This window comes from Anas acuta, chromosome W (assembly GCF_963932015.1).
Source record: "Anas acuta chromosome W, bAnaAcu1.1, whole genome shotgun sequence".
Classification (NCBI taxonomy): domain Eukaryota; kingdom Metazoa; phylum Chordata; class Aves; order Anseriformes; family Anatidae; genus Anas; species Anas acuta.
Window position 1 is genome coordinate 12,964,748 of NC_089016.1, and position 17,499 is coordinate 12,982,246.

Below are 17,499 nucleotides of genomic sequence, written 5' to 3' on the forward strand. Positions count from 1 at the left end.
GCTCCCATCAGTATACCAAGATTCATCAGCATCTTCTAAAGGTTCTTCCTTAAGATCGGGTCGACTAGAATACACAGTCTCCATTGTTTCTATACAATCATGAGTTATAGGTTCATCCAGAGTTCCGCTAAGGAAAGAAGCTGGATTTACGACGTTAGTGACCACAATTTCCACATCATCTTGTTCTACTAATATTGCTTGATATTTTAAAATCTCTGTGGTGAAAGCCAATGGTTTCCTTTTTGTTCCAAAACTGTTGAGACCGTATGGGAGACTAACACTATCATTTTCTGTCCCATTGTAAACTTCCGAGCTTCTTGTATATTGATAACAACAGCTGCAACAGCTCGAAGGCATCCGGGCCATCCTTTACTTACTTCATCTAATTGTTTAGAGAAGTAAGCTACTGCTCGTTTATAGGGACCCAATCTTTGTGCTAGTACTCCCAAAGCTATCCCTTGTCTCTCATGAGAAAACAACCAGAAGGGTTTCGAAAGATCCGGTAATCCCAAAGCTGGAGCTTGCATCAATTCTCGTTTAAGTTGTTTAAAGGCGTTTCGTGCTTCTCCAGTCCAGACTAACTTTGACTGATTACTCTTTATCAATTCATATAGAGGCTTTACCATTAGTCCATAATTATAAATCCAAAGGCGACACCAACCTGTCATTCCTAGAAAGGTTCGTAGCTCCTTTACCGTTTGGGGTTCTGGAGTCCGGCAAATGACTTCTTTACGTTCAGTTCCTAGTTCTCGCTGACCTCCCGAAATTCCAAATCCCAGGTAGGTCACGTGTTGTTGAACCAGCTGGACTTTCTGTTGAGAGACTCGTTATCCATTTAAACCCAGAAAATTAAGGAGACTTATAGTCCATTGAATACAACTCTCTTTAGTCTCGGTAGCTATTAAGAGATCATCTACGTATTGTAACAAAGCCCCTTCGGTGTCCGGAGGTATCCAAGTTTCAAGTTCCTTTGCTAATTGGTTTCCAAAAATAGTGGGGCTATTCTTGAATCCTTGTGGTAGCACTGTCCACGTTAACTGTGTCTTTCTGCCTGAGTCAGGGTTTTCCCATTCAAAGGCAAATAGGTTTTGGCTTTCAGTGGCTAAAGGTAGGCAGAAGAAGGCATCTTTTAAATCCAGTACGGTAAATCAGACTTGACTATTCCTTAATTTAGTCAGCAAAGTATAAGGGTTTGCCACTACTGGATGTATATCCTCAGTGATCTTATTTATGGCCCTCAGATCCTGAACTAGCCTATGTCTTTTCCCATCTGCCTTTTTAATTGGCAATATGGGTGTATTGTATTCTGATTCACATTCAATCAATAATCCATACTGTATAAATCTATCAATTATCTCTTTAATTCCTTTCCTATCTTCTATCCTCAAAGGATATTGCTTAACCTTAATGGGTTTCTCTCCTGGCTTTAATTTAATAATTATTGGGGTCACATTTTTAGCTCTTCCAGAGACTTCAGTGGCCCAAACTCCTGGATATACTTGATTTATGATCTCTAAGGGTATTTCACTTTTAGGGTCGGTTTGTATTAGTGCCAGGCTTAACACATTTATTAGTTGTTCTTCTCCTATCCTTAATTCCATTTTCCTTTTTTCAAAGATAATTTCTGCTTCTAATTGTTCTAACAGATCTCAACCTAATAGAGATTTTGGAGATCCAGGTAGATATAAAAACCTATGTATCCCCATTTGTTTCCTGTTATAAATGAGGTCTGAATTTTGTAATATTTATAAAACAAATATTTCTAAAAGGTATGTAAAAGGCAAGTAAACAGCGCTGGGTGTGCAGGGAGTCTACGCTCCACCAACACGCACACACAAACATCAAACGTTCTAAATACATGTATACAGAACATTGCTTTACATAATAACCCGAGTATGCCTATACATACATACAATCAGGATAGGTAACAAACAATCCTTTGAGTTCCATAACTTAACAGTCCCCATTCTGCCAGCCTGTTCCTCTTCACTTCTTTTTCCTGCTTCTGTACCGATGTAACTTCATAGTGTTGCCTTTTTTTTTTTTTTTTTTTTTTTAAGAGCAGGTTCCCCTCTAATACCCTTCTCTCCACAGCAGTTCTTTTCAAAACAACTGTTTAATTAGTCAAACAACTTTGAATGTAACAACAACAGCAAACACCCAAAAACATCCATGCCTTAATGGCTGGAGAACAAGAAACCACCTGGAGAACAAGAAACCCCTGACTGCATGGAGTCTCCTGAATCACCCTTCTTTGTTAATATCAACCATTTTCTTGACACGAATTACCACTCCATATATAACATTTCCCCAACTTGTATTTCAAAGGTTCACAAAAATAATCCTTTTCGGTTACACCCTTTTACATTAACATAATCATTCCGTAAAGGCATTAATGCTTGATTTAGAACTGAATACGTTGCCCCATATCAATAAGAAATTTCACTTCTGTTCCTCTCCTAACTTCATCATAATCAGTGGAGGATCTGCTAGGGTAGATTCCCCGGGTCCCCATTAGACCTGTTGAAATCAGGGACCGATGATTACCCTAGAAAAAGGCTAGTCGATTTGTCCTCTGAAGCCAGGTCCAAACCGTCTTTTTTTTTGTTTTTTTGTTTTTTTTTTTCTTCCCCATTACATTTCAGAGTTGGTCCAAAAATTCCACAGGGGTTTCTTTTAGACCTTGTTGGAAGCATATTCTCAATTCCCAATTCGTCCAGATTCTAGTATTTACTTAACCGTTCATAATTTTCAGGATGATTAGGGTCTTAGTGGGGGTCGGTCAGGAAAATGCAATTGTCCACAGTTCCCTGAGCGATCCCATCGGCAATCTGAGCTCACACATGAACTCAGGTTGTTTTCAGAGTTAACTGCTTTTCTGTTTCTGTGACAACTCTCTGGGACCCATCATGATCCCTTTGCCCCAGAGGGCTAACACCCAAGATTTTAAGGTCTCAGCCCCAGGCCGAGGCAGAACTGTTAACATTCCTACATCCTCTTTCCCTGCTCATTCAACTTCAAACACCTTTAACACTTGCAATAACCCTTTTAACACTTCCTTTATCTTTCTCCAGCCTGTACTTTTCTAATGCCAGCATCAAAAGCACAGTCAGGGACTAACTTAATTCCGTACCTTTTCCCTCCAAGATGCTGAAACAACATCAGTATACAACATTCCATCCTATTTTCCTTCTCAAAAACAACATTGACTGTAGCAAAGTATTATAGTTTAAAGCTCCATTAAAAGGCCACTTTTTTCAACATTCCAGCTTATAAAGCAGCCACCATTGATTACAATATTTTGTCAGAGTTTTCTTATTTTCACTTCCACCCGGAGCCCCCCCTATATCCTTCCAATAACTCAAAATACAGCCCAAGGTACTTTTCTTAGGAATTTCACTGCTTACTCGTCCCCCCATTTTCCAGTTCACACTTTCAGAATACATGTATCACTTACAAAACTGTGGGCACACAGGTATCTTTCAATAGCGATGTCACAAAACTACTATTATTACCAGGAGATATTGCCAAAATCACAATAACAATAATCAGAGTCAAATTCCACATGCGATAGGTCAGAAAACCAAAATATGTAACACTGTAACGATATCTTTCTTATAACAACGCCACGAAACTACTATTATCACCAAGAAAATAGCCAAAATCGCAGTAACAATAACCAGAGTTAAATATCACACTCCATGAGTCAGAAAACCAAAGTAGGCAACACAATTCCAGATGGACCTTAAAGCGAGCTCTTTCCTTAAGGTCCCCAAATATACTTACGGTGCTTAACACAAAGTATATACCAAATACTGCCTTGCAGAAGATCACCTTCCGACTTACAGACAGTTCCAGATACAGATGGACCTCAAGGTCCCCAAATATACTTGTGGTACTAACCACAAAGTATATACCAAATACTGTCCTGCAGAAGATCACCTTCCGACTTAACGGACAGTTCCAAATGACCGGTCTACCAGAAAACCAAACCAGAATAAAGAATATACTCACTTACAATGATGGGGTCCTTGTCTGCCTCCGCAGTGATCCGGTGAGTCGAGGAGTCCCTCCGGGAAATCCCAGGGGTACCCTAGGGAGTACTGTCCCCATCGGGTCCTGCGGACCGGCAGAGAGGTTGTCCCATCTGGGGTGCCAAATTGATTTAAAGATCAAAGCCAAAATTTCTTTAAGTGGTATATTCTTTATTGCAGCGCTGGATGCACGGGGGATCCTTCCGCCTATCGTGCATGTTCGAAGTGACAAAATACCTCATATTTATACAGCGGAACAATGAATATTCAATTAGCACCCATACATATTCATTACCTAACCCCGCCTACCCTCGCTTCGTATGCTAATTAGCTTATCAGTCCTTGCGCTTGCGCAAAGCCTTCCAAGAATTGTGGGCCGGGATCTCCAGGATGTGGGCAGTGGTCTTTGGGAGGAAGGCCGTAGGTCTTCCTCGTAATGCACTTTTCACCTTTGCTTAATCAGTTGTTTTCCAAGCTGTAAAAATGCTGAGTTGGCTTTCAGTTTAACTGAGGGTCGGCAGATAACAGGAAGTCTCAGTTAACAAGACAAGACAATTGACTCAAGTTATCTCAAGTCTCAGCCTGACTAACGGTTAACAGATACTGGGATGTTTTCAAATAACAAGATGCTTAAACATAACAAAAGGTCTACAGATAACAAGATGTCATTTACTTTGTCCTTGCTAACTTTTAACCACAAGTTTTATTCTATCCTAAAGTGAGTTTATACTATATCAATAGTCACTTGTCATGATGCTGATTGCTTTAATCTCAACTCTGCTGCGCCTGTTTTCCAAATTGAGTATTATAGTACATTATTTTCCGTATTTGCTCTCTGTAGCGTTGTTTATCCTCTCCGGGCCCTGGTTTCAGATCATTATGGTACTGAGTGTTATAGCAATGGCTTATGAGACGATAAGATATCTGGTCATGACTCTAACTTGGTATTTATACTCAGTAACATCGTGGACTCTGCACTTTGGAAACAGTATCTTGGGAACTATTAGCAATTATACCTATTGTTTTTCTCCATTAGAGAGTCAATCTGTGGAGGGGAAAGGGGAAGATATTTTTTCTTACTTGATTACTCTCCCTTTCTCCTTCACCACCCCTGTATCCTCCTGGATCACTCTGCCTTCCTCCTTCACCACCCTCTTATCCTCCGAGCTTGTCACAATAGCTCTCCAAGATATTGAATATTCTTGGGATACTCAGACCACCGTAGTCTTGTTGTTCTGCGTCCTGAATGCACTTCAGATCCTGCTTAAAGTTAAACAACTACTTAGGAAGCTCATCTGGAGATCTGCCCGGAGGCAGTATAGTTGTGGGTGGCAGGGAGTATGGGTGGATATGGGCAGGCATCTAGAGCAGTTGGCACCCCCAGTGTGTTGGAAATTCACCCCTGAACAACTGCAAAATCCTCAAAAACTGGCAGAATGCTTGAAAAAAAGGTGTCATGATTCTGGCAGTTCCAAAGTAACACAAATCATTGTAACGTGCTGGGGCCTGGCTCATGCCTATCGAGCTGCCATTGATACTGCTATCAACTTAGTGACAGACCCTGCGGCCACTCCAAACCCTGTGACAGATCCAACGGCCACTGTGACCCCTACGATGGACTCTGCAGCCGCTCCAGTCCCAGCTCCTGCAACTGCTCCAGCTCCAGCTCCTGCAGCCGCTCCAGCTCCAGCTCCTGCCGCTACTCCAGTCCCAGCTCCTGCAACTGCTCCAGTCCCAGCTCCTGCAGCCACTCCAGTCCCAGTTCCTGCAGCCGCTCCAGTCTCAGCTCCTGCAGCCGCTCCAGTCCCAGTTCCTGCAGTCGCTCCAGTTCCAGCTCCTGCCGCTACTCCAGTCCCAGCTCCTGCAGTCGCTCCAGATCCAGCTCCTGCCGCTACTCCAGTCCCAGCTCCTGCAACCGCTCCAGCTCCAGCTCCTGAAGCCGCTCCAGCTCCAGCTCCTGCAACCGCTCCAGCTCCTGCAGCCGCTCCAGCTCCTGTGGCCGTGTCAGAGAAACGAGCTGTAGCAGTGCAAGTTGACCCTGCAGAGGGTATTCCAAACCCTGTAACGGGGTCAGAGAAACGAGCTGTAGCAGTGCAAGTTGACCCTGCAGAGGGTATTCCAACCCCTGTAACGGGGTCAGAGAAACGAGCTGTAGCAGTGCAAGTTGACCCTGCAGAGGGTATTCCAACCTCTGTGGCAGACCCTGTAACAAAGTCAGAGAAGCGAGCAGTAGCAGTGCAAGCTGCCCCTGTAGAGAAGGTGAAAAAATGGTATAGAGATTCAGGTCGTTTAGAACGCAGAGAGTCTTCTGCCAATCCAGGTAAGGCTTCTGCCAAATCTAGGTATAGAGATGACGAAGATGACGACGTCGCTGGGCCATCAAGGATTCAGGAGGAGGAAAATGAGGATGCCGAAAAAGCAACAGTAACTACCCGAAGCCTAAACGAGCGCGAGCTACGAGATGTGCGAAAAGATTTTGGTCGCTGTATAGGTGAGCAGCTTGTCACCTGGCTGCTCCGGTGCTGGGACTCTGGAGCCAATTGTGTGGAATTAGACGGCAGGGAAGCCAAGCGGCTGGGATCCCTTGCTAGAGACGCCGGCATTGACAAAGCAATTGCAGATGGAGCACAATCCACCAGCCTCTGGAGGCGTCTCCTCTCAGCTGTGAGGGAAAGGTATCCCTTCAAGGAAGAACTTGTATGTCTACCAGGCAAGTGGACCACTATGGAGAAGGGAATCCAGTACCTGAGGGAATTAGCCGTACGGGAAGTGATTTATGAGGATCCAGACCTCAGACAAACATCCAAAGACCCAGATGAAGTCAGGTGTACACGACCCATGTGGCGGAAGTTTGTACGGAGTGCACCATCATCATATGCCAGCTCATTGGCAATAATGGCCTGGAAAGAGGATGAGGAACCCACAGTGGATGAAGTGGCTAAACAACTCCGGCAGTACGAAGAAAGTCTCTCCTCTTCCTTACAGGCCTGCGTCTCAGCGGTGGAGAAACTTCCTGAAGAGGTCCACCAACTTAAAGAGAATCTATCTTCCCCCCAACCTGAACCAACCAGTGTCCAACGACCGAAAGAGAACACTTGGGAGAAACTTTCTGAAAAGTTTCACCAACTTGAAGAGAGATTATTCTCCTCCGTACCTGTACAAAGCAGTGTCTCAGCTATCAGGGGTAGGCGTTCACCCACACAAGGAAGACGATATGGTGGGTACTCACCCCGTGCCACCCTGTGGTTTTACCTACGAGACCATGGAGAGGACATGAGAAAATGGGATGGAAAATCTACCGCGACCCTAGAGGCACGGGTACGTGAGTTGCAAAAGAAAACAATCAGGAAAAAGGGATTCTCCGAAAAGTTTGCTGCTCCAACTTCCATCAGGCAGTCCTTCAAACACAGAAACGAAGAAGATTCTGACCAGGATTAGGGGGGCCCTGCCTCCAGCCAGGGGGAGGAAAGGGACAATCGAGTTTATTGGACTGTGTGGATTCGATGGCCTGGCACATCACGCGCACAGAAGTATAAGGCTTTAGTAGACACTGGTGCACAATGTACTATAATGCCATCGAGCTATAAAGGACCAGAGCCCATTTGTATTTGTAGAGTGACAGGGGGATCTCAGCAGTTGACTGTATTGGAGGCTGAAGTGAGTCTGACTGGGAATGAGTGGGAAAAGCACCGCATTGTGACTGGCCCGGATGCTCCATGTATCCTTGGCATAGACTACCTCAAGAAAGGGTACTTCAAGGATCCGAAAAGAAGAGCATATTTCAAGGACCCAAAAGGATTCCGGTGGGCTTTTGGCATAGCTTCCTTAGAGACAGAGGGCATTAAACAGTTATCTGCCTTGCCTGGTCTCTCAGAGGACCCCTCTGTTGTGGGGTTGCTGAGGGTCGAAGAACAGCAAGTGCCAATCGCTACCACAACTGTGCACCGGCGGCAATATCGCACTAACCGAGACTCCCTGATTCCCATCCATAAGCTAATTCATCAATTGGAGAGCCAAGGAGTGATGAGCAAGACCCATTCACCTTTCAATAGTCCCATATGGCCAGTGCGAAAGTCTAATGGCGAGTGGAGACTAACAGTGGACTATCGCGGCCTGAACAAAGTCACGCCACCACTGAGTGCTGCAGTGCCGGACATGCTGGAACTTCAGTATGAACTTGAATCGAAGGCAGTCAAGTGGTACGCCACAATTGATATTGCTAATGCATTTTTCTCCATCCCTCTAGCAGCAGAGTGCAGGCCACAATTTGCCTTCACTTGGAGGGGAGTCCAATATACTTGGAATAGGCTGCCCCAGGGGTGGAAACACAGCCCTACCATTTGCCATGGACTGATCCAGTCTGCGCTAGAGCAGGGGGAAGCTCCTGAACATCTGCAGTACATCGATGACATTATTGTGTGGGGTGACACAGCAGAGGTAGTTTTCGAGAAAGGGAAGAAAATAGTCCACATCCTTCTGAAAGCCGGTTTTGCCATAAAACAAAATAAAGTCAAAGGACCTGCACAAGAGATCCAGTTTTTAGGAATAAAATGGCAAGATGGACGTCGTCAAATCCCAATGGATGTGATCAACAGAGTAACAGCTATGTCTCCACCAACTAACAAAAAAGAAACACAGACTTTCCTAGGTGTTGTGGGGTTTTGGAGAATGCACATCCCAAATTACAGTCTGATTGTAAACCCACTCTACCAAGTAACCCATAAGAAGAATGAGTTTGAATGGGGCCCTGAACAACGACAAGCCTTTGAACAAATCAAGCAGGAAATAGTCCATGCAGTAGCCCTTGGGCCAGTTCGAACAGGACCAGATGTAAAGAATGTGCTCTACACTGCAGCCGATGAGAATGGACCCAACTGGAGGCTCTGGCAGAAATAACATGGGGAAACTCGAGGTCGGCCCCTGGGGTTTTGGAGTCGGGGATACAGAGGATCTGAGGCCCGCTATACTCCACCTGAAAAGGAGATATTGGCAGAATATGAAGGAGTTCGATCTGCTTCGGAGGTGGTCGGTACTGAAGCGCAGCTCCTCCTAGCACCCCGATTGCCGGTACTAGGCTGGATGTTCAAAGGAAGGGTCCCCTCTACGCATCATGCAACTGATGCTACATGGAGCAAGTGGGTTGCACTGATTACTCAGCGGGCTCGAATAGGAAACCCCAGTCGCCCAGGAATATTGGAAGTGATCATAGACTGGCCAGAAGGCAAATACTTTGGGATATCATCAGAGGAGGAGGTGGGTCGTGCTGAAGAAGCCCCACTGTACAACCAGTTGCCAGAGAATGAAAAGAAATATGCCCTGTTCACTGATGGGTTCTGTCGTATTGTGGGGAAGCATCGGAGATGGAAGGCTGCTGTATGGAGTCGTACACGAGGAGTTGCAGAAGCTGCTGAGGGAGAAGGTGAATCGAGTCAGTTTGCAGAAGTGAAAGCCATTCAGCTGGCTTTAGACATTGCTGAACGAGAAAAATGGCCAGTTCTCTATCTCTACACCGATTCATGGATGGTAGCAAATGCCCTGTGGGGATGGTTACAGCAATGGAAGCAAAACAACTGGCAGCGTAGGGGCAAACCCATCTGGGCTGCTGCATTGTGGTAAGATATTGCTGCTCGGGTAGAGAACCTGACTGTGAAAGTACGCCACGTAGATGCTCATGTGCCCAAGAATCGGGCTACTGAAGAACATCAAAACAACCAGCAGGTGGATCAGGCTTCTAAGATTGAAGTAGCTCAGGTGGACCTGGATTGGCAGCATAAAGGTGAATTATTTATAGCCCGATGGGCCCATGACACCTCAGGCCATCAAGGTAGAGACGCAACATACAGGTGGGCTCGTGATCGAGGGGTGGATCTGACCATGGACGCTATAGCACAGGTTATTCATGACTGTGAAACATGTGCTGCAATCAAGCAAGCCAAACGGTCAAAGCCTCTTTGGTATGGAGGACGGTGGCTGAAATATAAATATGGAGAGGCCTGGCAGATTGATTACATCACACTCCCTCAAACTCGCAATGGCAAGCGCCACGTACTTACAATGGTGGAAGCAACCACCGGATGGCTGGAAACATAACCTGTGCCTCATGCCACCGCCCGGAACACCATCCTGGGCCTTGAAAAGCAAGTCCTATGGCGACATGGCACCCCAGAAAGAATAGAGTCAGACAATGGGACTCACTTCCGAAACAACCTTATAGACACTTGGGCCAAAGAACATGGTATTGAGTGGGTGTATCACATCCCCTATCATGCACCAGCCTCCGGGAAAGTTGAACGATACAATGGCCTGTTAAAGACTACCTTGAAAGCAATGGGCGCTGGGACGTTCAAAAACTGGGATACGCATTTGGCAAAGGCCACCTGGTTAGTCAATACTAGGGGATCTACCAATCGAGCTGGACCTGCCCAATCAAACCTGTTACGTACTGTAGATGGGGATAAAGTTCCTGTAGTGCATGTAAAAAATATGCTGGGTAAAACAGTCTGGGCTTCTCCTGCCTCAGGAAAAGGCAAACCTATTCGTGGAATTGTTTTCGCTCAGGGACCTGGATACACTTGGTGGGTGATGCAAAAGAACGGAGAGGTCTGGTGTGTACCTCAAGGAGATTTAATACTGGGTGAGAATAGCCCATGAACTGAATTGTACCATGTTAATTAGTATATTATACTGTATGTTATCACTACCATGATTACTATAGGTGACTAATTAGAATGTATGGAAAAGAGTGTAACCTGAGTATGACATACTCAGGTATGGAATAAGGGGTGGATAGATGTCCTGGTTTCAGTTAGAATTAATTTTCTTCCTAGTAGCTGGTAGAATGCTGTGTTTTGGCTTAGGATGAGAAGAGTGCTGATAACACCCCGATGCTTTAATTGTTGCAGAGCAGTGCTTATACCAAGCCAAGGACATCTCAGCCTTTTGCTCTGTCCTGCCAACGGGCAGGCTGGGGGTGCAGTAAGAGCTGGGAGGGGACAGACCCAGGACAGGTGACCCAAACTAGCCAAAGGGGTATTCCATACCATCTGACGTCATGCTAAACAATATATAGGGGTGGCTAGCCGGGGGGAGGGGGGCCGGACTGCTCGGGGTTAGGCTGGGCATCGGTCAGCGGGTGGTGAGCAATTGCATTGTGCATCACTTGTTTGTACATATTATTATTACTTTCCTATTATCACCATTATATCATTATTATTATTATTGTTATTATTATTTTTGTTATTATTATTTTCCTGTCTTATTAAACTGTCTTTATCTTAACTCACGGGCTTCACTTTCCATTTCTCTCCCCGTCCCAGAGAGGGAGGGGGGAGGGTGAGCGAACGGCTGCGTGGTGTTTAGCTGCCGGCCGGGTTAAACCACGACAGTTGTCCAGAGAAGTAGCAGATGCCTCATCCCTGTAGGTGTTCAAGATCAGGTTAGATGAGGCCCTGGGTAACCTGAACTAGTGGGTGGTGTCCCTGCCTATGGCAGGGGGGTTTGGAACTAGATGTTCTTTAAGGTCCCTTCTAACCAAAGCTGTTCTATGATTCTATGATTCACCTTATCATCACAAATGCTCTAGCAGCAAGCATCTGTTACAAAGACTGGAAGCTACAAATAACTGAGGGGAAGGAATTCGCAAGTAGCCTTGCGCTGTTTCACACGTCCCTGAACTAGATATAATGAGGAAGTAAGTGGTAGAAACAAAAACTTGATCAAGGTCAAGATAAATAACTTGGGTGCAGTGTTAAATATGAGCTTTGTGCAGTGTCCAATTGCTGGCTGGCTTGAGACACGTGTCTGAGGGTCTCTAACCAATTGTATGACCAATTCAGGCATGTGGACAGCATATGGGGCAAGTATATGTAGTGGAGAAAAATAGCAATAAACGTCTCCTGTTCAAGAACCATCAGGAGTCCATGTCTTTCATCCCTTCAAGTAACCACAAGAATTAGTCTGTAGGGGGACAACCTGCTTCACCATGGTCCTCTCCACAGGCTGCAGGGGAACTTCTGCTCCGGCGCCTGGAGCACCTCCTCCCCCTCCTTCTTCACTGACCTTGGTGTCTGCAAGGCTGTTCCTCACTCCTCACTCTCCCAGCTGCTGATGTGCAGCATTTTTTTCCCTTTCTTAGATCTGCTCTCACAGAGGCACAAACAACATCACTTATTGTCTTGGCTCTGGCCAGCAGCAAGGCCCTTATCTAACATGGGGCAGCTTCTGGATTCTTCTCACAGAGACCACCCCTGCAGCCCCCCGCTACCAAAACCTTACCACATAAACCCAATACAACTAACTATTCACATTAAGTTGATTGGTGACATATTCAAAGGCATAGTCAGGATGTTTCCCTTAAGAATGTCAACATAATGATCTTCCTGGTTAGCAGTATCTCAGTTAATCATCCTTTAGACATCTCCAAGGCCTGGGTCATCTTGACCTTTCCTCAAAGTACATATGTTTTATCTGTTTTTTACACATAACAGAGTTAACTATCTACTGGTATCAATTGGAAGAGATAAAGCATAGATCAAGAAAACTGAGCCAAAATACTAATCAATCTTAGAAGGCAAGGAGATGAGCCAGTAATCAGATGCAGTAAAAGCAGCCAAATAATGGAACAAATCACAGAATCACAGAATTTCTAGGTTGGAAGAGACCTCAAGATCATCGAGTCCAACCTCTAAATGATGATTTTAGTCCAACCTCTAAATGATGATTTTAGTCCAACTCCTAAATGATGATTTTAGGCTCATCTAAATAGATGAGCCTAAAAACAGAACAATAACCTAGGAGAATGGAATCAAAGACTAACAAGTTTAATATCAACAGTCAGTGAGAAAGGATGGATAAAGCCATTACAAAGCCACTAATGCAAGCCTTTTCTTTTTCATGCTAGAGAACTCAAGAAAGGTTTACAGTTTTTAGCTCCCAGTTCTCTACAATTTTAGCAATGAAGGATAAACAAATTAATTCCTTTAGAACATATTTATCACAGTGCTTCAATCTCACAACTTTTATCTGTCATATATACTTTGAGTATTTAATGACTGTAGAGTGAAGCTTACAACTCTCTACAACCACCACCAAATCTAATGAGTGTGAAAGGAAATCAGAAAAAAAAATATACCTTGTGTTGTTCTATTGCATCTACCCACTGTTGTCCGTGGCCTGGGTCCTGAGCTCGGAGGTACCAAACACTACCATTTACGCTGATATAAAATCTGCATTCATCAAAGTCATGTGGCTGTGAAAGAAAAGAGTGGAAGAAGAGCTAGAATTAGCAAAATTATCAACTTTTTTTTTTTTCCAGAATATTTTGACACTCTAAAATACTGTCATTATAGAAAAAACTCTTCTATATTGCCTTGAATTCAACCTAGATTGTAAATTTCATGTTCTGTAGTGGTCTCAAATAATGAAGTAACATACAGTTTCATAATGAAAAATGCCAGACTTTTCAAATACAAAACCAAACTGTTTAATACATTCTTATTAAACAAAATTATCATGAAAAAGTTCCACGCAAACATTGACAAAAACTTCACACTTCCAAGTTAATCCTTTAGCAACTAGTGCACACAGCTAGGAAAGTACACCAATACAATAATAATAATTATTATTTTTAATTTCAAAGCAAGAAAGTGATTAAGGTTAACTGCTATTAGTATTGATTTTACATGGAAGGAATGCATACATCATAGCAAAAAGTACCAAGATAGAACCATAAAATCAAACCATAGCAAAGCGACAAGGAAGACACGGAACTAAAGGAAGCTGTGGCACCCTCTGCCTCCAACTACTTTTACCATCTACAAGAATGTCAGATAATTGGGAGGTACATTCAATCCTTCCCCATATAACCACTTGAATCTTGAATGCATCTAACTTTCAGTTCACATACTTCAGATATAATACTAAAAACCTTTTACTGGCATTATGATGAAGATGGTAAGGAAAGTATAAGGGAAAAACAAAAGAAAACAAAAAATCTAATCTCCTCTGTGCCATGACACCACCAGTTCAAAGTTAGTCCCTTAGAACCTCCAACACAAAGCACAACTGTTTACCTTTGTATTGAAAACAATTCTTAAAGAAACATAACAAAAGTATACCTGAATATATTTTTTAATTTTCTGCTACATACAATAAATATTAAATGTAGAAGTTACTGCAGAACATTAACAAGCTTTAAGGTTAAGAAAAATTATGCAATCTGAAGGGCCACAAAAACTAATTTATAATATTTTAATAATATCTTTGGAAATATAAGAACTGGTTTGTGTACCGGTACTGGTATGTGTAACTTTCCCTGCAGGAGCCCATACAGTGCTGTGCTCTGCACTTGTAGTTGGAACAGCATTGGTAATATACCCATGTTTTGTTTATTGCTGAGAAATAAATAAAACGCAATAGACTGGCACAGCAACAGGACTCCCTTCAAACCGTGCCAAGAGCCAGCAGGCTGGGGGTGGGCAAGAGGTAGGGAGGGGACATCACCAGGGCAGCTGACCTAAACAAACCAAAGGGATATTCCATACCATATGACATCACGCTCAGCAACAGAAGGTGGTTGTCCCGGTTTCAACTAGGATAAAGTTAATTTTCCTCCTAGTAGCAGGTATGATTCTGTGTTTTGGATTTAGGATAAGAATACTGTTGATATCACACTGATGTTTTAATTGTTGCAGGGCAGTGCTGACACTAAGCCAAGGACTTTCCAGCTTCTCACGCTGTCCTGCAAGCGGGCAGGCTGGGGGTGCAGCAGGAGCTGGGAGGGGACAGACCCAGGACAGCTGACCCAAACTGGCCAAAGGGGTATTCCATACCATACGACATCATGCTGAACAATTAATATGGGGGGGCTGGCTAGGGCAGGGGGGTCGGCTGTTTGGGGATAGGCTGGGCATTGGTCAGCGGGTGGTGAGCAATTTCATCGTGCATCACTTGTTTAGTACACATTATTAGTAGTAGTATTATTATAATTATTTAATTATTTTCCTTTCTTTTCTGTCCTAATAAACTGTCTCTATCTCAACCCACAAGCTTTCATTTTATTTTATTTTTCAATTCTTTCATCCATCCCACGGGGGGGGGGGGGGGGGTGTAGTGGGGTTATGTGGCAAGGCTTTGGTAGCAGGGGGCTGCAGGTGGCTTCTGTGAAAAGAATCCAGAAGCTACCCCATGTTAGATAAGGGGCCAGCCACTGGCAAGAGCCCAACCAATAAGTGATGTTGTTTGTGCCTCTGTGAGAGCAGATTTAAGAGAAAAAAAATAAAAATAAAACTGCAAAACAGCAGCTGGGAGAACGAGGAGTGAGAAGCAGCCTTGCAGACACCAAGGTCAGTAAAGAAGGAAGGGGAGGAGGTGCTCCAGGCACCGAAGCAGAAGTTCCCCTGAAGTCTGTGGAGAGGACCATGGTGAAGCAGGTTGTCCCCCTGCAGCCCATGGTGTACCAGAGTGGAGCAGGTTTCCACGCTGCAGCCCGTGGAGGAGACCACGGTGGAGAAGGTGGATCTGCCCTGAAGGAGGCTGTGTCTTGCGAAGAACACCCACAGGAACAGATTCTGGGCTGGACCTGTAGCCCATTGAGAGGGGACCACGCAGCAGGAGCAGGTGACCTGGCAGGAGCTGCTGCCAGTGGGGGACCCTGATTGGAGCAGCTTTCTCCTTATGGATGGACCCTGTGGTATGGACCCATATCTGGAGCAGTTCTTGAAGAGCTGCTGCCTCTGGCAAGCCCACGCAGGATCAGTTTGTGAAGGACTGCATCCCATGGGAGGGACCCCACATTGGAGTAGGGGAAGAGGGTGACCTTGAAGGAGTGGCAGAGATGAAGTTTTATGGACTGACCACAGCCCCCGTTCCCCTACACTGCTCGGGGCAGGATGTAGAGGATGGGTGGATGGGGAGGAGGAAGTTTTGAGTTTGATTTTAGTTCCTCACTGTTCTAGTCTGTCAGTTATCTTCTCTGCCAGTTATCTATCTCTGTCAGTTATCTGCCAGGATCTTGCCTCTGTTTCTCACTTCTCTAGATTGTTAGTAACAAGCAATAAATCTTACTGTCTCCCTACTCTGAGTCTGTTCTGCCCATGACGATAATTGCTGAGTGATTTCCCTGCCCTTATCTCAACCCTTGAACCCTTTTCATTGTATTTTTCTCCCCCTTTTACTTTGAGGGAGGGAGGGAGACAGCAGCTGTGGTGGAGCTTAGCTGCCCTCCTGAGTAAAACCACCACAGTGAGAGGGTGAGTGAATGGCTGAGTGGTGCTTAGCTGCCGCCCAGGTAAAACCACTACAGTGGGAAACTGGGAAACGGGATGGAGAAGGAGGGACTCTTGTTATGAAGATGTCTGTCCTCCCAAACAACTACTATGCATATTGAGGCCCTGCTTCAGGGATGTGGCTTAACATCAGTCATTGATGGGAAGTAGAGAATAGTTTTTCTCTTTCTGTGCTTCCGCGTGGCCTTTGCTTGTGTTGTTGGTTTTTTTTTGTGGTTTTTTTTTTGGTTGTGTTGTTTTGTTTTTCTCTTTCTTTTCCCTTTAATTAAATTATCTTTATCTCAACCCATAATCTCAACCCATAAGCCTTTTTTTTTTTTTTTTTTTTTTCTTTCAGGCATACTTTCCTCTCCCCCCTCTTCTGAGGAGGAGAGAAGTGAGAGAGTGGTTGTGGTGGAGTTCAGCTGCCCAGCGAGGTAAAACCACCACAGTGTGTGATATGTTCATCTTGCAGACAGCTAAAGCACTGTGAATCACACATTCAACACTCTGCAAAAGAAAACCTAAAAACAAGTCTAATCCTTTGGGTCAGGCAAGATTCCACAATGCTGAGTGAGAATTATCTTCAAAGGATTTCCACAAAGAAGATGAAGCCAGGCTCTTCTCAGTGGTGCCCAGAGCCAGGACAAGAGTCAGTAGGCACAACCCAGAACACAAGAGACTCCATCTGAACATCAGAAAGCACATTTTTACTGTGTGGTTTTACTGTGTGGCACAAGTGTCCCAGAGAGGTTGTGGAGAAGCGAGCTACAGCAGTCACACCTTGCAGTGATCGTGAATAAGGCCTTGTGGGAATACCTCAAAGCACTCGTAGCTATGTCCATGACACAGCAGGTGTTGGAAGGGAACTCCTGAAGGGACTGGGGCTGATAGAAAAGGTCATGTCAGAGCAGGTACACACTGAAGTGGTTGTGGATATGTCCACAACACAGAAGGTAGAATGTGGTTCATGAATAAGGCCAGGCCAGAACTAGTACACCTCTAAGGGACTGTGACCAATGGACAAGCCCAGGCTGGAGCAGGGGTGAGGTGAGGAGTTCATTGCAATGTTAAGTCCCAAGCGGACCAAAGGGATATTCCATACCATATGACATCACGCTCATCAATAAAAGATGGGGGGAAAGAAGAAGGAAAGAGGGATGTTTGGAGTAATGACTTTGTCTTCCCAAGAAACCATTACG

General features: G+C 44.6%; 1 protein-coding gene across 1 annotated transcript in view; it reads right to left on the reverse strand.

Annotated features, from left to right (window-relative positions):
- The window catches only part of LOC137847423 (ceramide transfer protein-like), a 194,028-nt gene that overhangs the window by 67,971 nt on the left and 108,558 nt on the right, over positions 1 to 17,499 (reverse strand). Inside the window, 1 exon segment of the mRNA XM_068665698.1 lies at positions 13,165 to 13,281. Coding sequence (XP_068521799.1) covers positions 13,165 to 13,281 — 117 coding nt within the window.